Source organism: Crinia signifera, chromosome 1, assembly GCF_055691185.1.
Source record: "Crinia signifera chromosome 1, ASM5569118v1, whole genome shotgun sequence".
NCBI lineage: Eukaryota > Metazoa > Chordata > Amphibia > Anura > Myobatrachidae > Crinia > Crinia signifera.
Window position 1 is genome coordinate 89,027,424 of NC_139217.1, and position 24,904 is coordinate 89,052,327.

At 41.0% G+C, this 24,904-nt stretch overlaps 1 protein-coding gene across 1 annotated transcript in view; it reads left to right on the top strand.

The window, feature by feature from the left end:
* The first annotated feature begins 358 nt into the window (after window positions 1-358).
* The window catches only part of MTMR7 (myotubularin related protein 7), a 77,766-nt gene continuing 53,220 nt past the window's right edge, over window positions 359-24,904 (top strand). Inside the window, exon 1 of the mRNA XM_083169695.1 lies at window positions 359-531. Coding sequence (XP_083025821.1) covers window positions 508-531 — 24 coding nt within the window. The 5' untranslated portion in view covers window positions 359-507. The remainder of the gene's footprint in view (window positions 532-24,904) is intronic.

The window sequence follows — 24,904 nt, forward strand, 5'->3', positions numbered from 1 at the left end:
TCTGATTGGTTGCCCATAGCAACATCCCATCTGAAAAATAACTCCCATTTTACTAATTTCCCCCCTAAGTATTTTATATCCTTTAGAAAAAGCTGGAGCCTACAATATATAGGAAAATCTACAGTAGAAAGTACATTTCTTCCTCTAATAAAGAAATGGAGACATAATATTTAGTTACATAGTTTAATTAATAAATGGAGAATACTAATAAATGGAGTATAATGCATCACCACCTGGTCACAGCATTCTGCTACAGAACACCCTAGCTATAATAACGCACAGTATAGTGATTGCAGTGGGGAGAGCGTGTCTGCAGCACATACAGATCACGGTCAGCAGCACTAGTGCACTGCAGAGAACTGTGTACTGTATAGCTATAGCAGCAGCAGCACCTGGAGGGGCGGAGCCGGCCACTGACACATCTACATCCCCACACTCCGAACGTCACCCCGTGGGGAAGCAGCCAATGGCCACCGGGATCCTCCTGTACTGAGCAGCACACACAACATGGAGCATATCAGGCTGCCCAAGGTTAGTGCACAGGATGGTGTAAGAGGAAGGAGATGTCCCCTGCATGCTGCAGCCATGTACCCAGTATATGTAGCAGTGACTCATCCATCCCTGTGCCTAGCTGTGATGTCCTCTGCTTCTCCATTGCAGCCATCAGCTGCGCCCTGACGGGAATAGCGTATTGCTGGGTCTCATATAGAGAATCCGCTGTATGTACAGATGGATGCAGTCAGAGCTATGATACAGGCCCAGCCTTAATCTGGGATTATGAAGATGATAATACCATCAGCATGCATTCAGTGTTATCACTTGTAATCTTACCCTTCATTCTCCAGACATTGCGGTGATTGCTTTTGCTATTATTATTATTATTAATATTATTTATTTAATCATAAGTAAGTGTGTTGTGGGCATCTATTATGTATTTGTAAAGTGACATGCTTCCTGCAAAGGAGACATCATGTTCCAATTCTGCAGTTATATATTCATCTGGCAATATAACTAAAGGCTGATAAATATATAAACATTAAATATATAAACTTGTATAATATAATAGTTATATACCTGATCAAGATATAGCAAGAAAAAACATCCGCTCTGAAATCCATTTATGTTGTAGAAACTAATTGCCCAATTTAGACTTGCAGCCCGAGCAAATTTGTGGAAGAGCACGCCTGGGCACTGTACGCTATGTGCAGCCTGTATGTGAATCAGAGCAAGAGAATACAATCCTTCGCTATCCGTATGCAAGGTGAATGACAACTGGTGTCCGATGGTGGGCGAAATGGCTGCGTATTTTGCGAGTGCCCAGAAATTAAGACATCAGCAGGCCGTTAGAAGGGATGGCCGATGATGTCAGCAGCGCCCCATGGCCTTTACATCGTATGCCAACATGGGGAAATCCATTCGATCCTTGTGTGCATGGCTGGAAAACACATTTACAGCCATACACATGAGTGGGATTTCAATCATGTGGGGTGGTATGGGTAAAAACCGGACCTGGAAAAGACCACGGACCACCGGACCGGACATCAAAGTCTGCATTCCGGAGCTTGTAGCATCTGGTCGGTGTCCTGTCCGAGGGTGTCCAGTCCGAAGGGGCTGCTCTGACACCTGTCACCAGGGAGAGGAGAAGGGGGAGAATACCCTGCATGGTCCGGGGGTGTAATAAAAACGGAAAGGTCCGGACCACACGGGGAGACTGTAATCTCCCCTTCCCCATGTCCCTGGTGAAAGCTATCACAGGGATCCCCCCGGACAAGACACCCCCCTGGTCCGGCAGTCCAGTGTCTTGTCCGGGTCCGGTTTTTACCTAGTGCCATGTGGGGTGGCTTTTACCTGATAGCTGGGCTCGCAGCCCAACGACCAGGTCTGAATCAGGCCCTAAGTAACAAATAATGTGCCGGTGTGTGCCCTGTATAGTGTACAGAATATCCTTACCTCCTCTGCTATAGTGCACAGTAGATCATTACCTCATCTGTTATCGTGTACTGTAGATTCCTTACCTCATCTGTTATCATGTACAGTAGATTCCTTACCTCATCTGTTATCGTGTAGAATAGATTCTTACCTCATTTGTTATCATGTACAGTATATTCCTTACATCATCTGTTATCATGTACTGTAGATCCTTACCTCATCTGTTATCATGTACAGTAGATTCCTTACCTCATCTGTTATCGTGTACAGTAGATTCTTACCTCATCTGTTATCATGTACAGTAGATTCCTTACCTCATCTGTTATTGTGTACCGTAGATCCTTACCTCATCTGTTATCATGTACAGTAGATTCCTAACCTCATCTGTTATCTGTTATCACAGTAGATTACTTAAATTCCACACAACTAATCGTAAAAATATATAAACATTTATTTGTGGTAACTAACCATAATTAAAAACATACATAAAATAAAATAAAATCCTTTGCAGTGTACTGTAGATTACTTACTGCATGTGTTACAGTGTAGAGTAGATTCCTTACCTCATCCATTAAAGTGTAGAGTAGATCCTTATATTATATGTTATAGTGTACAGGTAGATCCTTACCTCATCTGTTACAGTGTACAGTAGATCCGTAAATCATCTGTTATCGTGTACAGTAGATTCCTTACCTCATCTGTTATCGTGTACAATAGATTCCTTACCTCTTCTGTTATCATGTACAGTAGATTCCTTACCTCTTTTGTTACAGTGTACAGTAAATGACTTATCTCATCTGTTATAGTGTACAGTAGATTCCTTACCTCATCTGTTATTGTGTACAGTAGATTCCTTACCTCTTCTGTTATCATGTACAGTAGATTCCTTACCTCATCTGTTATTGTGTACAGTAGATTCCTTACCTCATCTGTTATCATTTAAGGTAGATTCCTTACCTCATCTGTTATCGTGTACAGTAGATCCTTGCCTCATCTGTTATCATGTGCAGTAGATTCCTTACCTCATCTGTTGTCGTGTACAGTAGATTACTTACCTCATCTGTTATCATGTACAGTAGATCCTTACCTCATCTGTTATCATGTACAGTAGATTCCTTACCTCATCTGTTATTGTGTACAGCAGTATCCTTACTTCATCTGTTATAGTGTACAGTAGATTCCTTACCTCATCTGTTATAGTGTACAGTAGATTCCTTACCTCATCTGTTATCATGTACAGTAGATCCTTACCTCATCTGTTATCATGCACAGTAGATTCCTTACCTCATCTGCTATCTTGTACAGTAGATTCCTTACCTCATCTGTTGTCTTGTACAGTAGATTCCTTACCTCATCTGTTATCGTGTACCGTAGATCCTTACCTCATCTGTTATCATGTACAGTAGATTCCTTACCTCATCTGTTGTCGTGTACAGTATATTACTTACCTTATCTGTTATCATGTACAGTAGATCCTTACCTCATCTGTTATCATGTACAGTAGATTCCTTACCTCATCTGTTATCGTGTACAGTAGTATCCTTACCTCATCTGTTATCATGTACTGTAGATTCCCTACCTCATCTGTTATCATGTACAGTAGATCCTTACCTCATCTGTTATCATGTACAGTAGATTCCTTACCTCATCTGATATCTTGTACAGTAGATTCCTTACCTCATCTGTTGTCGTGTACAGTATATTACTTACCTCATCTGTTATCGTGTACAGTAGATCCTTACCTCATCTGTTATCATGTACAGTAGATTCCTTACCTCATCTGTTATCGTGTACAGTAGTATCCTTACCTCATCTGTTATAGTGTACTATAGATTCCTTACCTCGTTTGTTATAGTGTACTATAGATTTCTTACCTCATCTGTTATAGTGTACAATAGATACTTACCTCATCTGTTACAGTGAAAAAAGAAAGAAAACTGCGCTTTTCAGGAAAGATTAAATTCCACACAACTAATGGTAAAAATATATACACATTTATTTGTGGTAACTAACCACAATTAAAAAACATACATAAAATAAAATCCTTTGCAGTGTACTGTAGATTACTTACTGCATCTGTTACAGTGTAGAGTAGATTCCTTACCTCATCCATTAAAGTGTAGAGTAGATCCTTATATTATATGTTATAGTGTACAGGTAGATCCTTACCTCATATGTTATAGTGTACAGGTAGATCCTTACCTCATCTGTTACAGTGTACAGTAGATCCTTACCTCATCTGTTACAGTGTACAGTAGATCCTTAAATCATCTGTTATCATGTACTGTAGATTCCTTACCTCTTTTGTTACAGTGTACAGTAAATTACTTACCTCATCTGTTATAGTGTACAGTAGATTCCTTACCTCATCTGTTATTGTGTACAGTAGATTCCTTACCTCTTCTGTTATCATGTACAGTAGATTCCTTACCTCATCAGTTATTGTGTACAGTAGATTCCTTACCCCATCTGTTATAGTGTACAGTAGATTCCTTACCTCATCTGTTTTAGTGTACAGTAGATTCCTTACCTCATCTGTTATTGTGTACAGTAGATTCCTTACCTCATCTGTTATAGTGTTCCTCATCTGTTATAGTGCACAGTAGATTACTTACCTCATCTGTTATAGTGCACAGTAGATTACTAACCTCATCTGTTACAGTAGAGCAGGGGTGGGGAACCTTTTTTGTACCAAGGGCCGTTTGTATGGGGAAAAAATCTTTCGGGCCATATGTAAAAATTTCCCTTAAAAATTGTCCTGCTTCAGCCGTCCCACGCTCCGGCAGCTGGCGCTGAATAGGACTGACAGTCTCCGGCTGCTTTTGATTAAGAGGAATCTTGCTAGAACTACCGACCTCTCGCGAGAATTCTCCTGTACTTGACTACCGGCAAAGCCGCCGGGCAGGTGGGAGGGCCACTCAGACCGCCTATGGGGGCCACATACGGCCCCGGGGCCTGAGGTTCCCCACCCCTGCAGTAGAGGAATGATAAAAATATATAAACATTTATTTGTGGTAACTAACCATAATTAAAAACATACATAAAATGAAATCCTTTGCAGTGTATTGTAGATTACTTACCTCATCTGTTATAGTGTACAGCAGATTCCTTACCGCATCTGTTACAGTGTAGAGTAGATTCCTTACCTCATCCATTACAGTGTTGAGTAGATCCTTATATGATCTGTTATAGTGTACAGGTAGATCCTTACCTCATCTGTTACAGTGTACAGTAGATCCTTAACTCATCTGTTATCATGTACTGTAGATTCCTTACCTCTTCTGTTATCATGTACAGTAGATTCCTTACCTCTTCTGTTACAGTGTACAGTAGATCCTTACCTCATCTGTTACAGTGTACAGTAGATCCTTAACTCATCTGTTATCATGTACTGTAGATTCCTTACCTCTTCTGTTATCATGTACAGTAGATTCCTTACCTCTTCTGTTACAGTGTACAGTAGATTACTTATCTCATCTGTTATAGTGTACCTCATCTGTTACAGTAGAGGAAGGATTAATTTCCACACAACAATTGATAAAAATATATAAATATTTATTTGTGGTAACTAACCATAATAAATAGCATACATAAATAAAATAAAATCCTTTGCAGTAGATTACTTACCTCATCTGTTACAGTGTAGAGTAGATTCCTTACCTCATCCGTTACAGTGTAGAGTAGATCCTTATATGATATGTTATAGTGTTACAGTGTACAGTAGATCTTTACCTCATCTATTATAGTGTACAGTGGATCATTACCTCATCTGTTATGGTGAAACTGCAGATCCTTACCTCATCTGTTATAGTGTGAAGTAGATTACTTACCTAATCTGTTATCATGTACGGTAGCTTCCTTACTTCTTCTGTTATCATGTAAAGTAGATTCCTTACCTCTTTTGTTACAATGTACATTAGATTACTTACCTCATCTGTTATAGTGTACAGTAGATTCCTTACCTCATCTGTTATCGCAGATTCCTTACCTCATCTGTTCTAGTGTACAGTAGATTACTTACCTCATCTGTTACAGTAGAGGAAGGATTAGTTTCCACACAACACAATTGATAAAAATATATAAACATTTATTTGTGGTAACTAACCATAATTAACATACATAAATAAAATAAAATCCTTTGCAGTGTGCAGTAGATTACTTAGCTCATCTGTTACAGTGTAGACTAGATTCCTTACCTCATCCATTACAGTGTAGAGTAGATCCTTATATGAAATGTTATAGTGTTACAGTGTACAGTAGATCCTTACCTCATCTGTTATAGTGCACAGTAGATTACTAACCTCATCTGTTACAGTAGAGCAGGGGTGGGGAACCTTTTTTGTACCAAGGGCCGTTTGTATGGGGAAAAAATCTTTATGGTGAAACTGTAGATCCTTACCTCATCTGATATTAGTGTGCAGTAGATTACTTACCTCATCTGTTATAGTGTAGAGTAGATTACTTATCTCATCTATTACAGTGTACAGTAGATCCTTACCTCATATGTTATAATGTGCAGTAGATCCTTACCTCATCTGTTATAATGTACAGTAGATCCTTACCTCATCTGTTATCATGTACAGTAGATCCTTACCTCATCTGTTATAATGTACAGTAGATCCTTACCTCATATGTTATAATGTACAGTAGATCATTACCTCATCTGTTATCATGTACAGTAGATCCTTACCGCATCTGTTATAATGTACAGTAGATCCTTACCTCATCTATTATCATGTACAGTAGATCCTTACCTCATCTGTTATAATGTACAGTAGATCCTTACCTCATCTGTTATCATGTACAGTAGATCCTTACCTCATATGTTATAATGTACAGTAGATCCTTACCTCATATGTTATAATGTACAGTAGATCCTTACCTCATCTGTTATCATTTACAGTAGATCCTTACCTCATCTGTTATAATGTACAGTAGATTCTTACCTCATCTGTTACAGTGTACAGTAGATCCTTTACTCATCTGTTATCATGTACTGTAGATTCCTTACCTCTTCTGTTACAGTGTACAGTAGATTACTTACCTCATCTGTTACAGTAGAGGAAGGATTAATTTCCACACAACAATTGATAAAAATATATAAACATTTATTTGTGGTAACTAACCATAATTAACATACATAAATAAAATAAAATCCTTTCCAGTGTGCAGTAGATTACTTAGCTCATCTGTTACTGTGTAGACTAGATTCCTTACCTCATCAATTACAGTGTAGAGTAGATCCTTATATGAAATGTTATAGTGTTACAGTGTACAGTAGATCCTTACCTCATCTGTTATAGTGTACAGTAGATCATTACATCATCTGTTATGGTGAAACTGTAGATCCTTACCTCATCTGATATACATAGGCGTGCGCAGCACATTTTATTAGGGGGTGCACCGTCAAAGGGGTGTGAGTAGCTCCACCTATTGGGGGTGTCTAACCCCGTCTTCCGTCATCTATTTGCTCTCGCTACAATATAAAAAGTATCTCAGCCACACCATAATCTCCGGCCTATTTCAGTTTTCATCTTCTAATTACTCTGTGTAACACTAACAGTACATGCAAATAAAGTCATACACATACTGTACATGGATGACGCAGGTATGTAGTAATATGACAATGGTCTAGTACAATTACCAATGCAAACACACATTATTGAATGATAGGCGCTTATTTAAATGGTATACAGTTCTAAAAAGCAAAAGTCTTTGGTTAAAGGTATTGCTAGCGGCAGGGAGGTGTTCATAAGGGTGGGCACAGCAATGTGTGCACACCTATGCTGATATAGTGTGCAGTAGATTACTTACCTCATCTGTTATAGTGTAGAGTAGATTACTCATCTCATCTATTACAGTGTACAGTAGATCCTTACCTCATATGTTATAATGTACAGTAGATCCTTACCTCATCTGTTATAATGTACAGTAGATCCTTACCTCATCTGTTATCATGTACAGTAGATCCTTACCTTATCTGTTATAATGTACAGTAGATCCTTACCTCATCTGTTATCATGTACAGTAGATCCTTACCTCATCTGTTATCATGTACAGTAGATCCTTACCTTATCTGTTATAATGTACAGTAGATCCTTACATCATCTGTTATCATGTACAGTAGATCCTTACCTCATCTGTTATCATGTACAGTAGATCCTTACCTCATCTGTTATAATGTACAGTAGATCCTTACCTCATCTGTTATCATGTACAGTAGATCCTTACCTCATCTGTTATAATGTAAAGTAGATCCTTACCTCATCTGTTATCATGTACAGTAGATCCTTACCTCATATGTTATAATGTACAGTAGATCCTTACCTCATATGTTATAATGTACAGTAGATCCTTACCTCATCTGTTATAATGTGCAGTAGATTACTTACCTAATCTGTTACAGTGTACAATAGATCCTTACCTCATCTGTTACAGTGTACAGTAGATTACTTCTTTCGATGGTCGTTGACCTTCGAAAGTTGTGTTGCATGAGTGCATGCATATATAAAGTGACTCTCACGCCGAACCAAGCCCCCCCGCCCACCGCCCACAATGTTGGGTGCGTGCACCCAGCAAACAATCTGTTCGCCGTGGACGCATGCACCCGGTGCATGCTCATGCACATTTAGAAAACATTTTGCTCGCATGTGAATTCGCTGATTCCCTCCGCCACCTCCCCCCTGCTCCCTCCGCCCGGCTCTCTGGTCGCGGCCATCCCTGATTTCACGGCCCAATTCATTCGAATCAGGTGAAATCATGCCCAAATCGCATAGTGTATGTGGGCCTTAACACTATATTAAATAACACTCTGGCCTAGTCTTATTCCTATTATCAATTACATTGAACACAATATAGCCAAAATAACTATACAATATACTAATAGCACAATTCTATACAATGTTATACAGCATACCTCCAAGAACATGCTATAAATTAGCGGAGACCATGGGCAGGACCAGGTCTAGGAAAGTACCTGCAGTCCTCTAACACTGTGCGACATGAGATACAGGCCGTGTTGTCACAACCTACATCTTTTGTTCCCTGATTTTTTTAAACCAGGACCGGCCCCTTGAGCCCGAGGCTGGTTATGGCCGTGGGGGAGACCCACACCGTTTTATTTATTCATTTACTGTTTTTAAATACTGCAGCCTGCAGGAATCTGACTGATCCATGCAGGCTGCCAACTCGTACACCATCAGTCAAATATGATTCTGTAAATACAGAAGATTGATAAATCTGCCCTATTTACGAATTGTATTTCCGACAAAGTAGGTTGTATTCTGTCATATTAAGAATATGAATACTATTGTGTCGTATTTGTGTTCTTAGTAAATTTCCCTCAGAAGGTCTTGTCTGAAGAGACAGCAAAAACTTTATTGCAGCTTTCCTTTTTCCATTTTATTTTTAGCTCATTTTATTTTTAGCCCAGTAATTCCTAAACATAATTATGTTTCCTGTCAGATCATAAAATCTGATTGTCTAGAAGCAGCTTGAGCCGCACTTTGAGTTGTCTTACTCCTCTAATCGGAGTGTTTTCCTGGTAAATGGAACGATTTTGTAACCTGGCGTGATGGAATATATAATCAAATAAATTATAGAATATATACAGAATCAAATAAATGATGAGCAGCTAGAATGGGTCCGGGAAACCATCTATCTCCCAATAGTAACACAAAAAAATCCAAAATTGGACCGTCACTAGCGCTAAATACAATAACTAATCTCCCAGTGTGGATGCCTCAGGAGATGAGTATTGCAATCTGATCCTCACTCAGTTGAAGAGTCTGACCGATCTCACTGATCACCTCCCTGGACGTGTGCGGTAGACAGAAAACTTACTTTAGAATTCTGTCCCGCGTTCACGTAGCTGGTACTTTGTCAGGGAAAGCAATCTTCAAAAGAACATCTGTGTGTCAAAATTGAAACAAAACTTACTTTTAAGTTCAGTCTCGCGTGCGTGTAACAGGTACTTGGATCAACCAGGCAGTCACTCGGTAGTCACTCGATGGGGGGTAACAAACTTTTATTCCACACGATAAAAACACACAGGGATAGCGGGGCACAGGTGCACGTTCGGAAGCGCAGATGATCCGGCGGGTTCGCGCTGCAGACGCAGACGCTGTAAACACTTCTGAACGGTCCTGGTTCCCTTCTGTAGAAACGCTGCTATATGGAGCAGGTAGGACGGCGTCAACGCGTTTCGGAACCTGAGTTCCTTTTTCAAGACAAGCCATCAATAGTTCTTAGATCCTTTTAACAGGTAGCCGCTGGATCACATGGTCACCAATTCTCCAATCGGAACCTGAATAGCCCGGCTTACATCACATACAATCAGTGCCACAACTTTCACTACTAATCAGCATGAAAAACGGCCTGAATGCTAATAACAATAGTCCAGAGAATATATTATAGTGTATACAGTTGATGTACAAAGATTAAAATACATAAAAATCCATAAAATAATGAATAGTTTAAAATCACTATAAAAAACATATAAAGTCCATATACAGTACTCCTAAACCCTTTCCACAGTATAAAAAGCCGGGCATGGGGAGATAAGAGAGTAAAAAGACAGGGATTAGGTCAGGTCAAATAAACCTAGATAGGACATAATGGTTATACGTGACAATAGCAGCAACAATGATTTTAAATAGCAGCAACAGTAATAATAAAGTGCACAGTAATATTATAGAAACCATTTATACTCGAAATCTGAATTTAAGCCTCTGGGTGCCAATGTTTTTAATTCGAAGATGGTTCTCATTTCGAGTCTGGCGAGGTCACTCTCTGTGTTGCGGGTTCTCCAGTTTTTGTTACATAATTTAATGCCGCAGAATGACTTCAAATATTTGATGTTACATGTGTGCTTCTCTTTAAAATGCATGGATAGGCTGTGCAGCTCGTAACCCTTTTTTATGTTACGGCTGTGCTCAGCAAGCCTCTCCTTTAGCATCCGGCCAGTGCGACCTACATATTGGCAGCCGCATTGGCACTCTAACAGATATACTAAGTTGTTGGAACCACAAGTTATAAAGTCTTTAATGTCATATGACTTGTTAGTGGTATTTGACTTATAGCTGGTGATCTTGCTGGCAGTTTGACATGATTTGCACATAATGCACTGTCCGCATCGATAAAAACCCTTGGAGGTTATTCTCGATGGTCTCTTATCGATGGGGACAGCACTCTTCACAAGCAGACTCTTCAGATTATCTGCTCTCCTATACACGAAACGGGGCTTTTTGCCCAGGTGGTGTCTAAGGGCGGGATCTCTAATAAGAATGCCCCAATGCTTATTAATGATGTTTTCAACAACACGATGCTGGGAAGAAAACTTAGAGATGAAGAGCACTTCATTGTTGTTTTGTGTGGGGAGCCTTTTACTCTGCAGCATCTCTTTTCTATCTATGTTGTTGCATCTTTCCAATGCTTCATTAATGGCCCTGGGCTCATAGCCTTTTTCTCTGAAATTCAGTTCCATGTGCTTGGCTTGAAGCTTAAATACGTCAGCATCGCTACAGTTTCTCCTTAACCGTTGAAACTGACTATTAGGGATGCTGCGTATCCAATTATGATGGTGGTTGCTGTCAAACCCTATATACGAATTGCAGTCCGTATGTTTAATGAAGTTTTTAGTTTTTATGCAGCCACCATCTATATAGATAGTGAGGTCCAAAAAATTCACCTCAAGGGGGCTGATGGTGAATGTAAGCTCAATGTTAAGGTTGTTACTATTCAAGTGGGAACAGAAGGCATTAAGTGACTCATCGTCTCCACCCCAAATAAACAGGACATCGTCAATATAACGGGTCCAGAGTGCCAAGCTGGCCTCCCAGGGGTGCCCTGTCCATACACATTGGTCTTCCCAATGTGCCAGGAACAAGTTGGCATACCCCGGTGCCAGCTTGGCACCCATCGCTGTCCCCGCTGTCTGCAGGTAATAATCACCTGCATACCAAAAAAAATTATTATTCAGTACGAGACTGATACCGTCCAAAATAAAATTCTTTTCTTTTTCGGTCACTCCGTTATTGTCCAAATGGTACTGCATCGCCGCTAAGCCATCCTTATGCTGTATGATAGTGTACAATGCTCTAACATCGGCTGTGACCAAACGATAGTGGTGATCCCATTTGACTCCGTCGATTTTATTGATGACAGAAATGGTGTCTTTTGCATAAGATCTGCTAGTTTTGACCATCGGTTGTATACGGTTATCCAGGAAACTCGATAAATTAGAGGTAACTGATCCGATGCTGGCAACTATCGGTCTACCCGGGGGTTTGGTAGTCGACTTGTGTACTTTAGGTAGTACATAGAGTACCGGGGTGGATGGATTGTCTACAAACAGAAAACCAGCTTCTTTTTCTGTAATAACTTGTTCAGTAGTGTACAGATTAATAAATACCTCCATTTTTTTCTGCATTAAGACTGTGGGGTCACTACGGAGCTTTTTGTAGGTGTTTTTGTCTGTTAATTGACGCATTATTTCTAGATGATAGTCATCTCTATTTAGGATGACAATCCCGCCGCCTTTGTCGGCGGGTTTTATTACAATTTGTTGATTGTTTTTTAGGGAAATAAGTGCATCTCGTTGTGTTTTGGTGAGGTTGGGTGTTTTAATGGATTTGAATGAAGTTTGTTCTAAATCCTCTCTAACCAATTTTTCAAAAACATCGATGTGGGAACCTTTTTTATGGCGGGGAAAAAAGGTGGATTTTTTTCTGAAAATCTTCACCCCCCCTGGTTGGGGTGGTGGTGTTTCTATCGATGGTTGCTCATCGAAGAATTTTTTTAAAGTAAGTTTTCTAATAAAACGTTGAAGGTCGATGAACACATCAAACTCGTTGGCCCGACTGGATGGTGAAAATTTCAAGCCTTTTTCCAGCACATTCTGTTCTTCAACAGTAAGGGTATAATCGCTAAGATTAAAAATTTTAGTTTTAGGGAGGGTAATGATTTCGTCTGTAACGATATTCTCTATTATTTCGGGGCAAGGGGTCTCGATACGTTTAAGTTTATTTCTTTTCTTCTTAGACATACCCAAGAACCGACCTCCCCGTTTACCCCTTTTGAATGTAGATACAATTATCTGTGCTGGTTTAGTGGTCGTCGTTTTTCTAAAAAACGGTTCTCTCTCTCGTGGAAATTGGAAACCTCATTTCCCACCGGATCAATCGGGTATCTATCCTCCCCCCTGTTCCTCCTCCAGTTGGCCTTTGATGGATTGTGGGATTCTGTATATTGGTTGTTCTTATTTGACCTATATTGGTTATCTCTCCTGTAAGGAGTATAACGGGGAGGTACTTCTTCCTGATTCTGCGTATTATATTGTCTATGAATAAATCTTTTATTGCGAACGGGGGTGCCTGGTGGTTTAGAAAGAATGGGTCTGGTTTTGGTAAATTTAGGTGGATCAGTTCTTTTCGGGACTGTATCTGGGATAATATCTTTGGATGTTTTCCATTTGTATTCATTACCAGTTTTATAGTCATTCTGATCTCTTTGGTATTTTTTATGTTTTTTGCTTCTAAGTTCCTTTTCATTTTTTTCTATTTTAACAGCCATAGATTTCTCTAAAGATTTAAAGTCCTCCGATTTCTCATAAGGTTTAATGAGTGTGTGCAAGTTCTCTATATCTTCCCCCAATTTTTTAAGCGATAGATTTTTTTCTTTAATAATCAGTCTCATCAACGAATTAGAGCAATGATTAAGAATTTTAGACCATTCTGTTTTGAAATCCTCGGATTCTGTCGTAAATGAGGGAAGTTTATCTACTCTAAGACCCCTGGGTATAATATTGTCTTTCAAGTACTGTTCTAGAGTGGCGGTCTCCCACCACAGTTTTCCCTCTTTTATCAACAGTTTTTCCATTTTGTACATGCCACTATCAAGACTCTCATCTGCAATAATAACATTATCTGAAGAAAAATCAAACAAATTGCTGGCACATTCCGTGCGAATCAATCTGTGTTTAAACATGTTTTTGTTTGTTAATCACAGCCGGTCACAAAGAAAGATGGAAAATACAATGCTGGTAAATGGAACGATTTTGTAACCTGGCGTGATGGAATATATAATCAAATAAATGATAGAATATATACAGAATCAAATAAATGATGAGCAGCTAGAATGGGTCCGGGAAACCATCTATCTCCCAATAGTAACACAAAAAAATCCAAAATTGGACCGTCACTAGCGCTAAATACAATAACTAATCTCCCAGTGTGGATGCCTCAGGAGATGAGTATTGCAATCTGATCCTCACTCAGTTGAAGAGTCTGACCGATCTCACTGATCACCTCCCTGGACGTGTGCGGTAGACAGAAAACTTACTTTAGAATTCTGTCCCGCGTTCACGTAGCTGGTACTTTGTCAGGGAAAGCAATCTTCAAAAGAACATCTGTGTGTCAAAATTGAAACAAAACTTACTTTTAAGTTCAGTCTCGCGTGCGTGTAACAGGTACTTGGATCAACCAGGCAGTCACTCGGTAGTCACTCGATGGGGGGTAACAAACTTTTATTCCACACGATAAAAACACACAGGGATAGCGGGGCACAGGTGCACGTTCGGAAGCGCAGATGATCCGGCGGGTTCGCGCTGCAGACGCAGCCGCTGTAAACACTTCTGAACGGTCCTGGTTCCCTTCTGTAGAAACGCTGCTATATGGAGCAGGTAGGACGGCGTCAACGCGTTTCGGAACCTGAGTTCCTTTTTCAAGACAAGCCATCAATAGTTCTTAGATCCTTTTAACAGGTAGCCGCTGGATCACATGGTCACCAATTCTCCAATCGGAACCTGAATAGCCCGGCTTACATCACATACAATCAGTGCCACAACTTTCACTACTAATCAGCATGAAAAACGGCCTGAATGCTAATAACAATAGTCCAGAGAATATATTATAGTGTATACAGTTGATGTACAAAGATTAAAATACATAAAAATCCATAAAATAATGAATAGTTTAAAATCACTATAAAAAACATATAAAGTCCATATACAGTACTCCTAAACCCTTTCCACAGTATAAAAAGCCGGGCATGGGGAGATAAGAGAGTAAAAAGACAGGGATTAGGTCAGGTCAAATAAACCTAGATAGGACATAATGGTTATACGTGACAATAGCAGCAACAATGATTTTAAATAGCAGCAACAGTAATAATAAAGTGCACAGTAATATTATAGAAACCATTTATACTCGAAATCTGAATTTAAGCCTCTGGGTGCCAATGTTTTTAATTCGAAGATGGTTCTCATTTCGAGTCTGGCGAGGTCACTCTCTGTGTTGCGGGTTCTCCAGTTTTTGTTACATAATTTAATGCCGCAGAATGACTTCAAATATTTGATGTTACATGTGTGCTTCTCTTTAAAATGCATGGATAGGCTGTGCAGCTCGTAACCCTTTTTTATGTTACGGCTGTGCTCAGCAAGCCTCTCCTTTAGCATCCGGCCAGTGCGACCTACATATTGGCAGCCGCATTGGCACTCTAACAGATATACTAAGTTGTTGGAACCACAAGTTATAAAGTCTTTAATGTCATATGACTTGTTAGTGGTATTTGACTTATAGCTGGTGATCTTGCTGGCAGTTTGACATGATTTGCACATAATGCACTGTCCGCATCGATAAAAACCCTTGGAGGTTATTCTCGATGGTCTCTTATCGATGGGGACAGCACTCTTCACAAGCAGACTCTTCAGATTATCTGCTCTCCTATACACGAAACGGGGCTTTTTGCCCAGGTGGTGTCTAAGGGCGGGATCTCTAATAAGAATGCCCCAATGCTTATTAATGATGTTTTCAACAACACGATGCTGGGAAGAAAACTTAGAGATGAAGAGCACTTCATTGTTGTTTTGTGTGGGGAGCCTTTTACTCTGCAGCATCTCTTTTCTATCTATGTTGTTGCATCTTTCCAATGCTTCATTAATGGCCCTGGGCTCATAGCCTTTTTCTCTGAAATTCAGTTCCATGTGCTTGGCTTGAAGCTTAAATACGTCAGCATCGCTACAGTTTCTCCTTAACCGTTGAAACTGACTATTAGGGATGCTGCGTATCCAATTATGATGGTGGTTGCTGTCAAACCCTATATACGAATTGCAGTCCGTAGGTTTAATGAAGTTTTTAGTTTTTATGCAGCCACCATCTATATAGATAGTGAGGTCCAAAAAATTCACCTCAAGGGGGCTGATGGTGAATGTAAGCTCAATGTTAAGGTTGTTACTATTCAAGTGGGAACAGAAGGCATTAAGTGACTCATCGTCTCCACCCCAAATAAACAGGACATCGTCAATATAACGGGTCCAGAGTGCCAAGCTGGCCTCCCAGGGGTGCCCTGTCCATACACATTGGTCTTCCCAATGTGCCAGGAACAAGTTGGCATACCCCGGTGCCAGCTTGGCACCCATCGCTGTCCCCGCTGTCTGCAGGTAATAATCACCTGCATACCAAAAAAAATTATTATTCAGTACGAGACTGATACCGTCCAAAATAAAATTCTTTTCTTTTTCGGTCACTCCGTTATTGTCCAAATGGTACTGCATCGCCGCTAAGCCATCCTTATGCTGTATGATAGTGTACAATGCTCTAACATCGGCTGTGACCAAACGATAGTGGTGATCCCATTTGACTCCGTCGATTGCCAGCAAGATCACCAGCTATAAGTCAAATACCACTAACAAGTCATATGACATTAAAGACTTTATAACTTGTGGTTCCAACAACTTAGTATATCTGTTAGAGTGCCAATGCGGCTGCCAATATGTAGGTCGCACTGGCCGGATGCTAAAGGAGAGGCTTGCTGAGCACAGCCGTAACATAAAAAAGGGTTACGAGCTGCACAGCCTATCCATGCATTTTAAGGAGAAGCACACATGTAACATCAAATATTTGAAGTCATTCTGCGGCATTAAATTATGTAACAAAAACTGGAGAACCCGCAACACAGTGAGTGACCTCGCCAGACTCGAAATGAGAACCATCTTCGAATTAAAAACATTGGCACCCAGAGGCTTAAATTCAGATTTCGAGTATAAATGGTTTCTATAATATTACTGTGCACTTTATTATTACTGTTGCTGCTATTTAAAATCATTGTTGCTGCTATTGTCACGTATAACCATTATGTCCTATCTAGGTTTATTTGACCTGACCTAATCCCTGTCTTTTTACTCTCTTATCTCCCCATGCCCGGCTTTTTATACTGTGGAAAGGGTTTAGGAGTACTGTATATGGACTTTATATGTTTTTTATAGTGATTTTAACCCCTTCCTGACAGAGCCAGTTTTTGCGTTCCTGACAGAGCCCTTTTTTTCAAATCTGACATGTCTCACTTAAGTGGGGATAACTTTTTTTTGCTTTTACTTATCCCAGTGATTTTGAGATTCTTTTTTCGTGACACATTGTACTTCAAATTAGTGGTAAATTTGGGTCGATACAGTCTGTGTTTTTTTGTGAAAAATACCAAAATATCGTGAAAAAATGGAAAATTTAGCGATTTGCAAAATGTTAAATTTTCTGCTTGTGAGACAAATAATCTTACCACTCAAAATAGTGAATAACTAACATAGACCATATGTCTACTTTATGTTGACATCATTATTTCAACTTCCTTTTAATTTTTTGGGACACTAGGAGGCTTACAATATGAATAGCAAATTCTCAAATTTTCAAGAAAATTTCAAACACTGATTTTTTTAGGGACCAGTTCAGTTCTGATGTGACTTTGAGGGACTTGTATGTGAGACACCCCCATAAATGATGCCATTTCAAAAACTGCACCCCTCACAGTATTCAAAACAGCATTTTGGAAGTTTGTTAACCCTTTAGGTGTTTCACAGGAATTAAAACAAAGTGTAGGTGAAATTTCAAAATTTCTTTTTTTTTTGCAGATTTGCAATTTTAATACATTTTTCTAAGGAACACAGTACATTTTACTAGAGAAATGTGACTGAAAATTGATTCCCCCAATTCTTTTGTTTTCATAAATATCCTATATGTGGCCCTAGTGTGCACGGTGACCAAACCACAGGCTTCATAATAGAAGGAGCACCTACTTGATTTTGGAGCCTCCTTTTTATGAGATTATTTTTTAGGCACCATGTAGGTTTCTAGGCACCATAAGATGCTAAAAGTTAGGAACCCCCCCACAAGTGACCCCATTTTGCAAACTACACCCCTCAGGGAATTCATCTAGGGGTATAGTGTACATTTCAAACCCCCAGGGGTTTCACCAATTGTGGTACAACTGGGCAGTGAAAATGAAAAATTATTTTTTTTACACAAAAATACAGTTCTGGCTCCAAATTTGTCATTTTCAGAAGGTATGAAGGAGACAAAGCACCCCAAAATCTGTGCCCCAATTTCTCCCGAGTACGGCAATGCCTCACATGTGACCAAAAAATACCAGTTGGGTGCATGGCAGGACTCAGAAGGGAAGGAGTGATTTTTGGATTTTGCAGCTCAGATTCTGGTGGAATTTTGGTGGGTGCTATGTCGCATTAGCAAGACCCCCAAAGCACCAATACAGTGGAACCCCCCCACAAGTCACCCCATTTTGAAAACTACACCCCTCAGGGAATTCATCTAGGGGTATAGTGTACATTTCAAACCCCCAGGGGTTTCACCAATTTTGATACAAGTGGGCAGTGAAAATGAAAAATTACATTTTTTTACACAAAAATGCAGTTCTGGCTCAAAATTTTTCATTTTCAGAAGGTATGAAGGAGAAAAAGCACCCCAAAATCTGTGCCCCAATTTCTCCCGAGTACGGCAATGCCTCACATGTGACCAAAAAATACCAGTTGGGTGCATGGCAGGACTCAGAAGGGAAGGAGTGATTTTTGGATTTTGCAGCACAGATTCTGGTGGAATGAATGGTGGGTGCTATGTTGCACCAATACAGTGGAACCCCCCCACAAGTCACCCCATTTTGCAAAGTACACCCCTCAGGGAATTCATCTAGGGGTATAGTGTACATTTCAAACCCCCAGGGGTTTCACCAATTTTGATACAAGTGGGCAGTGAAAATGAAAAATTACATTTTTTTACACAAAAATGCAGTTCTGGCTCAAAATTTTTCATTTTCAGAAGGTATGAAGGAGAAAAAGCACCCCAAAATATGTGCCCCAATTTCTCCCGAGTACGGAAATGCCTCACATGTGACCAAAAAATACCAGTTGGGTGCATGGCAGGACTCAGAACGGAAGGAGTGATTTTTGGATTTTGCGGCTCAGATTCTGGTGGAATTTTGGTGGGTGCTATGTCGCATTAGCAAGACCCCCCAAGCACCAATACAGTGGAACCCCCCCACAAGTCACCCCATTTTGAAAACTACACCCCTCAGGGAATTCATCTAGGGGTATAGTGTACATTTCAAACCCCCAGGGGTTTCACCAATTTTGATACAAGTGGGCAGTGAAAATGAAAAATTACATTTTTTACACAAAAATGCAGTTCTGGCTCGAAATTTTTCATTTTCAGAAGGTATGAAGGAGAAAAAGCACCCCAAAATCTGTGCCCCAATTTCTCCCGAGTACGGCAATGCCTCACATGTGACCAAAAAATACCAGTTGGGTGCATGGCAGGACTCAGAACGGAAGGAGTGATTTTTGGATTTTGCAGCTCAGATTCTGGTGGAATTTTGGTGGGTGCTATGTCGCATTAGCAAGACCCCCCAAGCACCAATACAGTGGAACCCCCCCACAAGTCACCCCATTTTGAAAACTACACCCCTCAGGGAATTCATCTAGGGGTATAGTGTACATTTCAAACCCCCAGGGGTTTCACCAATTTTGATACAAGTGGGCAGTGAAAATGAAAAATTACATTTTTTTACACAAAAATGCAGTTCTGGCTCAAAATTTTTCATTTTCAGAAGGTATGAAGGAGAAAAAGCACCCCAAAATCTGTGCCCCAATTTCTCCCGAGTACGGCAATGCCTCACATGTGACCAAAAAATACCAGTTGGGTGCATGGCAGGACTCAGAACGGAAGGAGTGATTTTTGGATTTTGCAGCACAGATTTTGGTGGAATGAATGGTGGGTGCTATGTTGCACCAATACAGTGGAACCCCCCCACAAGTGACCCCATTTTGCAAAGTACACCCCTCAGGGAATTCATCTAGGGGTATAGTGTACATTTCAAACCCCCAGGGGTTTCACCAATTTTGATACAAGTGGGCAGTGAAAATGAAAAATTACATTTTTTTACACAAAAATGCAGTTCTGGCTCAAAATTTTTCATTTTCAGAAGGTATGAAGGAGACAAAGCACCCCAAAATCTGTGCCCCAATTTCTCCCGAGTACGGCAATGCCTCACATGTGACCAAAAAATACCATTTGGGTGCATGGCAGGACTCAGAAGGGAAGGAGTGATTTTTGGATTTTGCAGCTCAGATTCTGGTGGAATTTTGGTGGGTGCTATGTCGCATTAGCAAGACCCCCCAAGCACCAATACAGTGGAACCCCCCCACAAGTGACCCCATTTTGCAAACTACACCCCTCAGTGAATTCATCTAGGGGTATAGTGTACATTTCAAACCCCCAGGGGTTTCACCAATTTTGATACAAGTGGGCAGTGAACATGAAAAATTACATTTTTTACACAAAAATGCAGTTCTGGCTCAAAATTTTTCATTTTCAGAAGGTATGAAGGAGAAAAAGCACCCCAAAATCTGTGCCCCAATTTCTCCCGAGTACGGCAATGCCTCACATGTGACCAAAAAATACCAGTTGGGTGCATGGCAGGACTCAGAAGGGAAGGAGTGATTTTTGGATTTTGCAGCACAGATTCTGGTGGAATGAATGGTGGGTGCTATGTTGCACCAATACAGTGGAACCCCCCCACAAGTCACCCCATTTTGCAAACTACACCCCTCAGGGAATTCATCTAGGGGTATAGTGTACATTTCAAACCCCCAGGGGTTTCACCAATTTTGATACAAGTGGGCAGTGAAAATGAAAAATTACATTTTTTTTACACAAAAATGCAGTTCTGGCTCAAAATTTTTCATTTTCAGAAGGAATGAAGGAGACAAAGCACCCCAAAATCTGTGCCCCAATTTCTCCCGAGTACGGCAATGCCTCATGTGTGACCAAAAAGTGGCAGGACTCAGAAGGGAAGGAGTGATATTTGGATTTTGCAGCACAAATTCTGGTGGAATGATGGTGGGTGCTATGTCGCATTAGCAAGACCCCCAAAGCACCAATACAGTGGAACCCCCCCACAAGTGACCCCATTTTGCAAACTACACCCCTCAGGGAATTCATCTAGGGGTATAGTGTACATTTCAAACCCCCAGGGGTTTCACCAATTTTGATAAAACTGGGCAGTGAACATGAAAAATTACATTTTTTTACACAAAAATGCAGTTCTGGCTCAAAATTTTTCATTTTCACAAGGAATGAAGGAGACAAAGCACCCCAAAATCTGTGCCCCAATTTCTCCCGAGTACGGCAATGCCTCACATGTGACCAAAAAATACCAGTTGGGTGCATGGCAGGACTCAGAAGGGAAGGAGTGATTTTTGGATTTTGCGGCTCAGATTCTGGTGGAATGAATGGTGGGTGCTATGTGGCATTAGCAAGACCCCCGAAGCACGGTGAAATTATGAACCTAATATTCCATAGATGTGTGGTATATTTTAAAACACTCCTTTATACATAGGCCGGGTTTGTCGGGGCAAGTGTCACACTGGAAAATAGTTTGCTTTCTTATTCCCTTTTTATAGCAAACTTTGCACCTTTTTTGTGTCCTGCCCTTTTTTCCAGTGGAGGGGATTTCATCAGGAAAATGCTGCCCTGGTACAATACGGGGGCCAGTACTAGAAGTACTGGGGCCCTCTGCCTGCTGGTTCCCAAATATTAGGCCCTTTATGACTTCCTCTTGAAAGTGCATAAATGTCCCCCTCTGGCCGGTAGAACGGAATAGCACGTAAGCGTTATACAGTGCCATCTGGATGATATACACGGCCACCTTCTTGTACCAGATTTTTGTTTTCCGCAGGGCACTGTACGGCTTCAGTACCTGATCTGAAAGATCCACTCCGCCCATGTACCTATTGTAATCCAGGATACAATTAGGTTTGGAGGTGTTGGGGTACTGGTACCTCGTACAGGGACGGAGGTGGTACTGTCTCCGTGAATTGTTGTCAGTATAAGGACATCCCTCTTGTCCTTATATTTGACCAACAACATATTTTCGTTGCATATTCCCCTGCTTTCACCCCTTCTCATTACTTGGGCAATGTGCGTTTTTGGGAGGCCTCTTTGGTTCTTGCGCACAGTACCGCAAGCTGCTGTACCTCTTGAACCAAGGGCCTTAAACAGGGGGATGCTAGTGTAAAAGTTATCCACATAGAGGTGATAACCTTTATCCAGGAAGGGGTGCACTAAATCCCAGACAATTTTCCCACTAACACCTACGAGGGAGGGGGGGCATTCTGGCGGTTGAATTCTTGAATCCTTCCCTTCATAAACCCTAAACCTGTGGGTGTACCCTGAGGTGCTTTCACACAGTTTATACATTTTTATGCCATACCTTGCCCTCTTACTGGGAAGGTACTGGCGGAATTTAACCCTTCCTTTAAAATGTATAAGGGACTCGTCGATACAAATACATTTTTCAGGGATGTACACCTCTTCAAATTTGGCACTGAAATGATCAATGACCGGCCTGACTTTGAATAGCCGGTCAAAGGTGGGATCATCTCTGGGTGGGCACTGTGCATTATCGGTGTAATGTATAAATTTAAGAATTGTCTCAAATCGAGTCCGGGGCATGGCCATACGGTAAAATGGAGTACTGTACAGAACATCTGTACTCCAATATTGCCTAATTTCTGGCTTTTTTACTATGCCCATATGAAACACCAGACCCCAAAACGTCATCATCTCTACTGCATCTACAGGGGTCCACCTAGCAAATGATGACGTGGGGTTTTGAGCAATAAACTGCTGGGCATATAAATTAGTTTGGTCCACCATTAAATTTATAAAATCATCAGAGAAAAATAATTTGAAAAAGTCAATTTCTCTGAGACCTGTGGAATCAAATTGGATTCCTGGCATGGCCAAAAACTCAGGAACCTGGGGCTCAAAATTGTCTGGTGGTGGGGTCCATACTAGATCAATTATTGGGGGGGGAATCTCAGCTGATCTACGGGGGCGTCTTTGAGGGGGTCCCTCATCACCAGAGGAGGAAGAGGAGCTTAAGACGAATCCTTCAAATTCCCCGCTTGCATCACTGGCTGTGTCAGAGTCAGAGGCAAGCATGGCATATGCCTCCTCCACTGAATACATTCTCCTGGATGACTGGGAGGACATTTGGGAGGACATTTGGGAGGACATTTGGGATGCCATTTTTATTTTTGTGTTACTGGTAGTGAAATGTTTCAACACGTGTATAGTGTAGGGGGGGGTACAAACTTTATTTCAATCCGGGGGGTATGTAGTGTGTATGTGGTGCAGAAAAAAAAAAATACTTTATACCAATAAAAAAAAAAAAAAATGAAGGGGTTAAAAATAAAAAATTGAAGGGGTTAAAAAAAAAAAAAAAGGTCCTGCGCCAAAAATTGAGCACAGATGTTGGTCAGTAACGTCTGTCACTGAACAGCGCTCAAAGGCAACAGGAATCTGATCAAAAAAAAAAAAAAATTGATCAACCCTGTGCCGAAAAAGCTGATCAGTGATGTACGTCACTGATCGGCGCACAGTGGCCACAGGACACCCACAAAATCAGTGTGTGTAAAAAAAAAATTAAAAAAAGACCCCACAGCACTCACAAAAAAAAAAAAAGGTGATCAGTGATGCGACACTGATTACCAGTGAGGGACAGCAGGTGCACAACCTTTGGTGCAACTGACAGTGCAACTGGCAGCAACTGACAGGTATATATATAAAAAAAAAACCTCTGCGCCCCCAAAAAGTTGCTGATCAGCACAGATATACTGATCAGCACAAAGGGGGGGGTAGCAGACACAAAATATACACTCTCTATCACTCTCTGTCACTATCTCTCTCTATCTCTCTATCTCTCACTATCTCTCACTATCTATCACTCTAGGACACTGCAGCAGCAGCACTGACAGTTATATGTATAAAAAAAAACTGCACCCCCAAAAAGGGGGGGTAGCAGACACAAAATATACACTCTCTATCACTATCTCTCTCTATCTCTCTATCTCTCACTATCTATCACTATCTATCACTCTATGACACTGCAGCAGCAGCACTGACAGTTATATATATAAAATAAAACCCCTGCACCCCCAAAAAGGGGGGGTAGCAGACACAAATCTCTCTATCTCTCTACCTCTCACTATCTATCACTATCTATCACTATCTATCACTGTATGACACTGCAGCAGCAGCACTGACAGTTATATATATATATAGAAAACCCCTGCACCCCCAAAAAGGGGGGGTAGCAGACACAAAATATAGCTCTCTCTGTCACTATCTCTCTATCTCTCTCTATCTCTCTCTCTATCTCTCTATCTCTCTATCACACTGCAGCAGCAGCAGGAAGTCTCAGGAAGTCAGATCCAGGAAGCGTCCAGCACGCTACAAGCAGTGATAAGGTGATCAGGTAAGGTATTTGCAAGGATCAGGTAAGTATTAGCAAGGATCAGGTCGGTATTCACGGCAGGCAGGCACGGTGACCGTTCTGCACGCTATTCCAGACCGGAATGGCGTCTGCAGCGCAGTCACCGTCAGTTTAAATGTCGCGCCTTGGCTGTGATTGGTCCGTGGGTCCCACGGACCAATCACAGCCTTGGGGGCAGGTGGGGTGAGGGTGGGGTGAGGTGTCATCGTCACCGATGACCCCCTCATGCCCCCTGACGCCCGGCGGTGATTGACACCTGTGTTACCGAGCGTCCGATTCGCTGGTAACACAGGAAAACGCTGTGAATGGCTGTTCACACTGAACAGCCAATCACAGCGATCGCCGACGGGGGGGCGACATC